This window comes from Ceratosolen solmsi, unplaced genomic scaffold, assembly GCF_000503995.2.
Source record: "Ceratosolen solmsi marchali unplaced genomic scaffold, CerSol_1.0 scaffold2, whole genome shotgun sequence".
NCBI classification, from domain to species: Eukaryota; Metazoa; Arthropoda; class Insecta; order Hymenoptera; family Agaonidae; genus Ceratosolen; species Ceratosolen solmsi.
The window spans coordinates 7,699,229-7,710,556 of NW_011948422.1; the positions used below are offsets into that span (position 1 = coordinate 7,699,229).

Below are 11,328 nucleotides of genomic sequence, written 5' to 3' on the forward strand. Positions count from 1 at the left end.
GGGGGGGGGGGGGGGGTGGGGCGGGAGAGGGGCTGGGGCGGGATATTTTTTTTTTTAACGAAACGCTAATCGCCGTAAAGTCATTGGATGGGATGGATTTAGGGGGGTGGGGGTACGCAGGGGAGGAGTCTCTATGACATTGACGCGCGCAATTAACGATGAATGGTACAAGATGCTAAGGGAACGGCGCATTAGCGCGATCGGCCACGAGCCTTCTACATGGCGGGACTCGATGAATCAGCGCGCTTTGCCTTAATTTTCCGGTACTCGAGACACTTCGCAGAATCGGCAACGTCCGCCATAAATTGAACCGAAATTAAACGCAAATTCCGTTTTGTCGCCCGTAGTATCGTAATAATAAACGCGTGCGCGAGGCCTGCGAGCAACGCAATGTCGCAAAGGGCACGTCGAGGTGAGAGCGTGAGAGAGAGCGAGAGAGAGAGAGAGCGAGAGAGAGAGAGAGCGAGATTGAGAGAGAGAGAGAGAGAGAGAGAGCGAGGGAGACCAATACGTGTGCGCGTGGACAGAGAGGGTGAATAGGTAGGGCACGCGATCTATAGCGCAGATGCGAGCGCGAGTCGGTCGATTCCCTCCTTTTTAACGACTTATTACATCGCGGTTGTCTCGAGCCAACGATAAGACGTAGAGTGCAGATCATGGCAGAGTTGCCGATTCGAGGATCGTTTCTTTTATTAACAAAATCTTCTCCAAGATTACAACCCCGCGAATAATCCTTCCCTTGCGTGCTCGACAACGACCCACAGCTGGATTATCATCATTTGAGTTTTTTCTTGTTTTTTTTTTGCCTGTTGACGGGATGATGGCCGCCACGTATCCCAGAGGCTGTCGTGTGATTTCATTAAAGTGTGGCTCCCGTATCGCGCCACTTTTATGCGCAGTCGCCGTCGGCATTATGCGTGCGAGATATTGCAAATCCTGGGGAGGGAATGAAGGGAGTATGGAGGAGAGTCCTCGTGGACGAGTAGGAGCTCTCGAGCGGCAAAGGACGGAATGCAGCGAAATCCGAATAAGCAGCGAACGCGCGATTATCCGCGACTGCGAACACGCAACAATAAAACTCGCCAATTGTCGTTTTCCTTATCGCGTACTCGCGCCCTTGGGATAAGAATCGCCGATGCCGGGGCTTTTGTTCGCCGGCGGCGCAACACTTATATTTCCGGTACTCGGCCGATAGCCAAGGTAAAGCGCGCGAGTCTCGCGCGAGATGAGGGCACGCGATATTGGTAGGTAGGCGGATGGTCGGGTGGGGATGGAGGGTCGGAGGGATAATGGGAGGGAGGGGAGGTGGAGCCCTTGCGGAGAATCGCGAAATAGACGCAAATAGAACGGCCCGGCCCGTAGAGTCCATTAGCAGGGAACAAGCCTCTAATAAGCCATACGAATGAATCATCGGGGTTTTAAATAATTCGCGTTTCGGCGCGCTCGCGCCACCACAACTTTTCTCGCAAAACAAGCGCGCGGGCAAGTGGGAGCTGCTAATAAAGGTCTAAAATTATACCTGGCATTCGATCCCCGGCCTCGCACTTTGTCGCCAGCCTAAATGCAGACATTTGCTGGGCAAGAGCCGAGGCGTCGCTGATGATCTCGCGGGTGATCCTCCGGGGATGCGATCGAACACTCGTATTACCTATGGTTGTGGTCGAGGCGGTCTCGGTCATTGGGAGAGGCGCGTCATTTTTAGCGCACCCTGCGCTAAGATCATAGGGCCCCGGGTGATTCATGTCCCACCCTCGTACTGCCTTTGCCATGCGGGCCCCTCTCCACGTGCGCCCGTTGCACTTTTTCCATTGCGTAACGCTCGCAGTAACTGTCTTTCCCTCTCCTCTGGCCGCCGTCACTACGACCACTCGTTGTGCGCACTCGCTTTGTTTTATTTATTTATTGCGCGTGGGTGAATCAATTGAGCGGCTCGGGCGCGCGACGTCATAAAGATCGGCGATATCGGCGCGGGGAGTGTAGGTTCATGGAGCCGACAAGGATGGCGACCGGGTGGAAGGAAGGTGCATCCGTTACCCGCCACGGCGAATTACCGTCGATTAAGATACGCGCCTCCAGTGCGCGTCTCCCTCCATCCCTCCCCTCCCTCTTTCTCGCGCGTTCACTCACTCTCTCTCTCTCTCTCTCTCTCTCTCTCTCTCTCTCTCTCTCTTTGACTCTGCCTGTCTCCCTATCTCCCACCTCCCCATATCCCTCTCACTCGCTCATTCGTCTCTTTATTCACTCGCGCTCATTCGCGCTCACACACACGCGCACACACACACACACGCGCGCGCGCGCACACACACACACACACACACACACACACACACTCTCCCCCATCACCCATCACCCACCTCCCACCGCCCGCCTCCCATCGCCCACCTCCCACCTCCCCCTATCCCTCTCGCACGAGCATGGCAGTCGCCGCACGGCCGAGCCACCGTACAATGCGCCCCAGTCATCTTTGTTCCACACTCGACTCGTCCGTGCGCGCGCACGTGTGCATGTGCAAAATACCTCGAGCCCGTATGCGAGAGGCGGATTTTCTTTGTTTCGGTGGATGCATAGTAAATTAGTCGCGGTCTTTTCCTAGTGCGGCAATTATCGCGAGCGCGCGCTTAACTAGATTCATAAAATTTTCACTACGTTTACGCCTCATTTATTGGGCACAATGTGTATGTTCATTACTTTCATAGAAGCCACTTTATACTCCCCCCCCCCCCCCCATTAGCTTCATTTTTGCCGCACGATTAAGTTATTTTTGCAAAGCTATTAGCTCATCTTATCTAAGTGCAAAACTACTAATCGTAATGTGCACTATGAATTTTTATTATTTAAAGGACTATTCATTATGGAATAAGTTTATATTTATTTGTACGGTGTAAGTAAGAGGAAGGAGTGCACGAGTTGTGATATAACGCTATGATACAACGATAAATTGTATTTCAATGTTCGCTTCCGTGACCGGACATTGCCCTTATTGATTTTCCCAATTAATTCGCCGCTCTCAAATTTCTTTCAACTCAACATCCTCGACCTTACGATCTATCCTTAGCAATTATTTTTCGCAAAACCGTACTGGCTGTCACGCCTCTATTTCTTTCGTATATTTAAATCTTTGTGAATAAGCAGTTTCTTAATAATACTCAAATCGAATTTAATTGGATTTCCACGATAGAAGAAGTTTAATTAAGTTTACTTAAGATCTAGATGTATAAAATTCTCTCATCGCGTGCAATCATTGTTGTTTACGCTGCAATTGATAATCACCGAGTTAAAAGTCTTTGAACGATTATATTATGCAAAAAAGACCCATTAATGCAATAAATTACTCGATATAATCTGGATCAACTATTTTACGCGCAAAAGCTTCTTTTGCGAATGTTTTTCAAATTATTTGACGCATTTTGCCGGATTCACCTTAAAAGAAAAATGAAAAGATGAAAAAACGATTGTTGAGACATGACGGCAATGAGCGCTGATTTTCAATTCTACAAGATCAAAGCATGAAATGTACGATTCCTCGACTCTATCATTCTTCTTGTTCTTCGTCTGCTTCTTCTTCATACTATTATTATTATTATTATTATTATTATTATTATTGTTGTCGTTGTTATTATTAGCGATGTTATTTTTATAATTGTTATTATTGTTATTAGTATTACTATTGTTGTTGCTACTCACTCACTCCTTGTCGTTGTTGCTATTGCTGATGCCGACTTTATTATTATTATTGTTATTATTATTGTTGTTATTATTATTATTATTTCGCGCAATAATAAAAGGGTGGAAGCCCGCGTGGTACCTAATAAACAAAAACCGACTGCATTTGCATGCTTGACCAATGCGGAGTGAGCGGAGTCGAAAACGCGTCATGATTTTAAGAGTCGATATGGAAAGATTGACTTAAACATGTATTAAACATTCACTGAACACTCGAGCGTGTTCCAACACGAATCGAGCAAACTTTTTCTCGCGCAAACAATAGCGCCCCGCATGCACAAAGCAAGCAAAAGGACAGTCGACGAGGACTAAGCTGTACGCATGCGCGATCGTGAACACTAGGCGTAATTACTTCAAGGTTACGCCTCGTACTCGTCTTTTTCCTCTCTTTTTCCTCTTTTTTTCCTTTTTTCTTAACTTGTTCAAGCCGAGCAGCAGCACTCGCGGCTGTAATTAATTTAAGCAAGCGTAAGCGCATCACGCGTTATGGTAATTGGTAAGAACCAGAAAGAAGAAACGATGAAAAAGGATAAACAACAAGCTAACGCTCGCCGGCTAATGTCACTGCTATTTGTATTTTCTAATTCCCGCGCGTTTGATTGCCCGTAATGGACTCATCTTCGTATAAGCGCCCATTCAATCGCAATACCAGCATTTACAAACTCATATCCCTCCCCCGCCCATCTTTATCCTCCCTCTCCCGCCCGCCTCGTCGTCATTATTCCATCAAGCAAGATTTTCACGATAAATTCAATACTCGCCACGCTCAATCACCGCAACATTATTATCCTCCTTTCTTATGCTCATCATTTTTCATCTCGGCCGTTAAACGTATCGTTAGTCCTGTTGCTCGCTCCTTCCGCGCCGTACTTGCATCGACAGCGGGCAAAATAAACATCTCTGGCTAATTCAAGCGTACGCGCGACTCAGTATGGACGAGATAAAGCAAATCGAGGATACTTAACACGCGTTGCCCGAGTCGCTTTAGTCCTACAAAATATATCGCGCACTTGCATCTCCCTCATCTCCTCCCCCCACCACACGACGGCCTTATTATATTATAAATATACAGACGTTCGTCCAGGTCGAATACTTGCCGCTATCCCTTCAGCCTGCAACACACGCAATCGGTAAATACGCTCACTGCAAGGAGACGAACAGTAGTGCACGCGCCATTGATAAACGTGTAATCATCGCGGTCAGACGCGCGGTCTAGCATGGCTAAGCAGATAAGACGCATTGCGCGGGCTCTTATCTGGTGAGCGCTACTGCCAACTACATAGAGGCTCCTCTGTGCGCGAAGAAATTGAAAGAGAGAGCGAGAGAGAGAAGGAGGAGGAGGAGGAGGAGTAGGGGGAATGATTGATGGATTGCTACATCGGTACGGCCATCCCTGTCTTTCGTCCCCTCCTTCTCGAGTCCTCGAGAGATTGACCGTACCTGCGGCTATTTTCTCGCGTTATGTGGCGGGTGCAATGCCGCTACGCAATACCAGAAGCCTGGATATTACAAGTGGCAATATAATGCAAATCTCAAGAATTTTGTTAACGTCACACGTATCGCGTCCCGGCGGAAGCTCGTTAATAGGCCCCGGCTGCAAGCGCGAGCACGCTGCGAGGTTAAACGTATGCAGCGCACGCATGCGCGAGCATTTGCAATGTTCTTTAGGGATTGGGGTAGAGTATTGGGGGTGGTGGGGAGAGTCGGAGATCAGGTCGGTCGAATAGATAACGAATGTGTTTTGAATAACGCATTCTTAGAACGGGCTATTTTCCCCGTGGAGCTCTTTCCTTTTCGCGCCCATATAGATCGACTCGATCGGTGGTTTAATGGACGACCCACCACCTTAGCGTCGATCCGTCAATTTGATCTGTTATCCAAGTTACCTGGCACCGGTTGATGGGCTAGGTTACCCGATCCTACCCGTAATCCTCGGACTCGCCCCGACGACGATCCAACGCAAGTCGCTCATCAACGACCCCGGCGGCGAGGAAGGAGTCAATGATAGTCGAGCGCCGAGGTCGAACGATGCCGAGGATTAACGAAGGAGTCGGGGATCCGTCGTCGAGGAGTAAGGTCTCATTATGGATGCGTTCTCTGTTCTCAGATCGACTGCCACGACGAGCGGGTGACCTGTCGGGCACGCGAGACCAGCCGATGCTTCTCGTGGACTCGGATCTGTCGCGGCTGCCCCTCCCCGACCTCGTGCTCTCGGCAGTCGAACAGCTGCCTCGGGCGCCGCCCCAGGTGACGGTCTCGGCCCCGAGCAGCCCAACCCGTGACGCCGCCTTCCAGTTCCCGGAGTGCAGTGGCCTAGGAGCAGGCAGCGGTGGCCCCGTGGCCGTGGCCCTCGCCATGTCCGCGGCCCCGGTGCCCAGCCCCCGGCCGAAACCCCGCCGGCGCCGGCTCACCTCCGAAGGCTCGCTGCCGGAGAAGGGCCAGGCCCAGCGGCTGGACTGCTGCCCAGGCCACGGGCCCTGCTGCGCTCACCATATCGCCGCAAGCCTTGACGAGCGAGAGTGGGCGACGGTCGGTGCCAATCTCAGGAACATCGCCGACGACTTCCACGCATCTAAGACTAAGGTGAGAATAATAATACAAACCGGTAAACCCATAGCAATTTTGTTGGGATTCCCTTACTCTTATTATGGGAAAATGTGGCATAAGGTGGAGGGGTAGAGGCACTTTGTTTTCATTCGTGGTCTCAATTGTCCCATGAATTGTTTACGAAATTTGGTAGTGCTCATAGAGTGCGGAATGGTGGGTGGTGTGATGTGATGTTTGGGGGGGGGGGGGCGTAACCGCCGTAGTCCCGGCCGTCGGCTTCTTATTCGTACGGAGCTTTTAACGGAGCTGCCGAGGCCCTTTGCGATTATCGCGCGCCCGTCTTAGCTGGCAATTCCCGGCTCTCCTTCCGTTCCGGCCGCTCGTCAATAGCCTCGCGGACGTCCTTGTTAGCGCCGGCGCCGCTGCTCGTTGTCGACGACGGCCGAGAACAAAGTACAATTGCCGTAAGAATTGTACGTGCAACTACGCGAGTCTCGCGTGTCTCCTTCCCGGCATCGTCTTACCCGTCTCGGTCTCGGCTTCCATTTCGCGCAGATGGCTCAATTCGGATTTTCCTAATGGCCGTCGCTCTTTATTTGTTTCCTGAATGCCGCTCGGGGAATTATGTGCGCTCGTTTCCTCAAACGAGCGGACTTACAAAATATAGACCACGAGTTGTAACCGCTTTATAACAATGTAATTTCGAATACGTTAAGTGAAATTGGAAATCTCGCTAGCGAGAAAAATTCAGCTCGGCCGGCAATTTGTTACTCCGTGAGGAGTGGCGCAATGGCGGGAGGGGGGTGGTGGTGGTGGTGGTGGTGGTGAGAAGAGGCTCCGGTACAAATAGCGCCTCTTTCGTTGTCGGAGTTCATCAATTAAATTCAGCCTTCTCTGTCTCGCCCAGTGCCTATAAAATAAGGCGAATACCGTGGGGTGTAAGCCGAACGTAAGAAAAGGGAATAATGGATCATATGGCTGTGTGGGTGGGTGGATGGAAAGAGGGGGTCAAGTATCTCACTTTATCAGCGAATCTGTGGAAATTACTAGGGAACGATCTATCTTTCTCCGTCGTGCTTCATCGCGGCGACCCGCTCGGCGGACGGGTGGTAGAGGGTAGAGGGTCGGGTGCGTTGGGGGGTGCAGACATTTCTTCAATTTCACGGCTGTCTTCTTTCCCTTCGATTACCAGCACTTAACCAGTAATAATTAGACTCTCAAGGATTGGATCGTCCTCGCGACGTTCTTTTTCCTATCCACTCCCCATCCCCTCCCCCTCCACATCCCGCGCATATTTACAAGCGCATAAAGACGGGAGAAAGAAGAGGACGATCGACCCCGCAGGGGCCAAGATTAAAAGAGATAAAAGTGCAAGACGAGCAAAACTGTCTTCTCGTCGCTATGTCTTCGTCGCTCTTCTCTCTCTCTCTCTCTCTCCCTCCCTCTTATTAAACAATCGCGCCGAAGGAACGTCGGAAAAATATTTTGGAATGGGAAGTAAATGCGACGCGAGCCACAATCGATTCTCCATCTCCTCGAAAATTCGCTGTAAAGTGGATGGCCCAATAGACGCGGAAACAAAACACCCGGGATCGATAACTCCTCGGAATTCAGCGGATGTTGCAACGGGGTTGATGGCTGGACAAGTCCACCCTCGGGCTCGCTTCTCATCCCTATCCCCTTCGGCTGTCCGCTGTAGCGGTCGCATCCGAACCACGGCCGTAGCCAGACGTCTTGCCGATATTTAGAGGACCCCGGGGAACGCGCACCGGCAGTGCTTCGGGGCGCGTAAGAGGCCTTGGCGAGGGGTCGCGTTGGGTTGGGGTTGAGGATAGAGGGGAGGAGCGGAGAGAAGCGGATAGAAGCGTACACGTTCATTGGTGTGGCTTCGAGAGCATCAGCTGCAGGAGCCAAGAGCCCTGGCACTTGTGTCGCTCAAGTCGCACGCGGCTCGGCTAACCTCTACCTCGTCCTTTCACATGCCACGGGTGGAGGAGGTTACACAGGGGCTTATTGCGCCAGGGCGCATTAAGGGAAATTTAGCGAGGCGAAGGCGTCTGGAGCTACGGACGGCAGAATAAGGAACATAGGGAATAAGCGGAAATAAGCGACGCGGATAGACGCCATTGGCACTGAGCCTTTCGCTAAGTGCAAACGAAGCCCCTCATTGACCGGGATCCACATTTTTGTAATCAATTGGTTTTTCTTAATCCGGTCTCCCGTCGTTACGAGAGCACGTCGCCATTATTATGGCTAATCGCCGACGTCTAACGCAAATGTAAATGCAACTCGAAGGTAATTATCTTATTTCGATCGTAAAATGCTTGGTGAAACGATTTTCAGGAGAAGCCATCCGCGACTAGCCATTAATATACCGACGAGCACGTTAGTTGTTGCCCCTACTCCTACTGCAGTCCTCATACATTTTTGGAAAAAAAGATGAAAGCCAGGATCATTAACGGTAATAGTAAAAGCCTGCGTGGCGACTCTTTGTTTGGTAGTCGCATTATCTGCCTCTTGGAATTAATCTATAATTTTTATGTATCTCACTTTGTATACGCATTGGTCCCGAAGTAACGAAGAGTTCTCTTTAATGCAGACGTATCGAGTTAATAATGACGTCGTAGTCTCGATAAGGTCTAACCGACCGTTAGCGTCGATGCTTTTATCTTATTGTACATTTGCAAGCGGACAACGAACAACGAAACGACGCTGCCTTTTTTTGAAACGTCGAACACTTGGTCCGTTATGGCGCAACACTTAGGCACCGTTATAAACGAGACGTTTTTTTATTAAAAAATCATCGGACGAGCGTAGATCGGATGGTATATTTCTGGTAAAAGCAGAATATGACAATGGCAGGAACAATGGCAGTTGGCGATTGGTGAAATCAATCAACCTTCATTACTACGGCGGCATTTCAATTGCAGTGTCGCCGATCTTTCACGCCCGAGTACTCTTCCGTCATTTTTGCCATTTCCACTTTTCATTACAATGGCGCCACCTACGGATTAAACATAATGCATCATCGTGTGATCGGGCCGTTTCCATTAGCGGTCCAAGTATACGCTAGAGCAATTTTAGCGCACAATGGCTTTCAGCTTGTCGTTATGCTGTTATTGTCGTTGTTATTGTTGTTCTTGATGCTGCTACTAGTTAAGTTGTCGCTGTCGCTGTCGCTGTTGTCGTCGTCGTTGTTGTCGTTGTTGTTGTTGTTGTTGTTGTTGCTGTTGTTGTTGTTGCTGTTGTCGTTGTCGTGGCAGCATTATGGCGTAAAATGGTTTCTACGGTCGAATGGTCAGGGAGATAGGCTTTACGATTTGTTTTCTATTATCACGCAGCGGGCACTTGTACTTTTTCCTTCTTTCGCTGTAATGGATACTTGGAATATTATCGACTTACTTTTGGAAAAGTGGTCAAGAGTAGCGCGATAAAAAGCGGCGGAAGCCGGATTCGTGGATCTCACGTCGTTTCCGCGTTGCTAGTTCATAGTCGTCTAATGATCCTCGTTAAAGCTGAAAATCCATTTGCACAAACTAGCATAAATTATTGTCCCTGTAAATGCCGTGGGTTGATATGGTCGTCGGCTCGGCCGTATCCTTACGGAGAAAATTGTGTAAAGACGAACATTGTACGCATTTCTCCGTAAAGGACGTCGTAAAAACTTTCTAAGCAATCATTCGACCAGCGATCGATATTGGAACATCGGGATCCGGTTAGTGAATTTCAAAATAGCGTCGGGGGCAGTGGCGCTCGGCCGTAAACGTTTAGCGACTTCGTTCCGTTTTACCTTCAAAGTAAAGCAATTAGCCCTTGTCTTTCTGTTCCCAATATCGCGTGATATCGCTCCTTTCCCCTTACTCTTTCTCTTTCTCTTTCTCTCTCTCTCTCTCTCTCTCTCTCTCTCTCTCCTATACTCGCCAATCTCTTGTCCACGCTCGTTCTACCGATTATTTCTTGATCTCGCTCCCGCGCAATGTTTTATCGCAGTTCGAATCGGCTCGCGGTGCCACCATACTCTCCGCTTCTCTTCACTCGACCGGCCAACTGGAATCCGTGGAACTTGAGCGAGACAGCGCCCGCACAAGAGTGTGAGAGAGTGAGGGAGGGGGCTGGGGAAGAGTATGACGGAATGATAATATCTCGGTAGACGGTCGGCCGCGCATACTTGGGAGGCGGGAGCGAAAGTTTGTCTACGAAATCTCATCGCGATTAGCGCCGCGGATTCACGTGTCACAGAGCTGGACGCGCTCGTGGAGGCGAGGAAGGAAGGACGAACGAGCGAAGATTAATGGAACGAAACGGAGTTTGCACGTAGAAGTTTACGGCGAGCTGGTGTAATGGGGGGAGGAGGGGGGGGGGGGCTGGATTTAATGCTCGCCCGTTAACCATTGGGAGTGAGAGAACGCCTTGCGATAATGGCCATCTACGCTGTTGATTTTCGAAGGCGTCGAGGGGCCTAGGGAATAACGAGAAGATACGAAAGCCGTTAGAGTCGCGAGCGGCCGTAACGAGTTCTTCTTGAATACGAAAGGACGTTCGATGAAATCACGGCCTGACGCCTTAATCCGCGGCTTCCCAACTATTCATCAGGATCGCTGTTTACGTTTACGGGCGAGTCGCCCAATGGGGACGTGTTGGAGACGATAGTCATCGAACGTGTGTATTGGTGTTGCGTTGCGCGACGGCGTTTAACGTGCGCGGCGCGCGATCATTTTTACGGTATTGGAAAGGCGACAAGACAATCGGCGGAAAAGGATTGGACCGTAAATCACGCGCGCATAATGACGCCCGAAGACGAAAGTTTGTTTTCGCTGCTGAGCGCGTCCCCGCACCAGCAAAAGTCAAACGCGAATAGCCTCCTCCTCCTCCTTTCCTCCCGCCTCCCTCAACCCGGCTTTACTGGCTGCGCTAGTGTATTTTGGTCTCGTTGAAAAAAATCTGGCGAAAGTGCGCGCCCGAGAAGTACGCGGGACGACTCTGGCGTAGAGCGAGCGTGCTAGTGAGCGGCGTGGTGGGAGGGTGCGGCGAGGCGGTGGCGGGAGGGGGAGGGAAGGG

The 11,328-nt window shown here is 50.4% G+C and overlaps 1 protein-coding gene and 1 long non-coding RNA gene across 2 annotated transcripts in view; one reads left to right on the forward strand and one right to left on the reverse strand.

Annotated features, from left to right (window-relative positions):
* LOC105361958 (uncharacterized) overlaps positions 1–11,328 on the reverse strand; it is a 299,396-nt gene that overhangs the window by 283,951 nt on the left and 4,117 nt on the right. The window lies entirely within an intron of this gene.
* LOC105361957 (uncharacterized) overlaps positions 1–11,328 on the forward strand; it is a 24,936-nt gene that overhangs the window by 9,147 nt on the left and 4,461 nt on the right. The window contains exon 2 of the mRNA XM_011499279.1: positions 5,831–6,306. Coding sequence (XP_011497581.1) covers positions 5,831–6,306 — 476 coding nt within the window. The remainder of the gene's footprint in view (positions 1–5,830; positions 6,307–11,328) is intronic.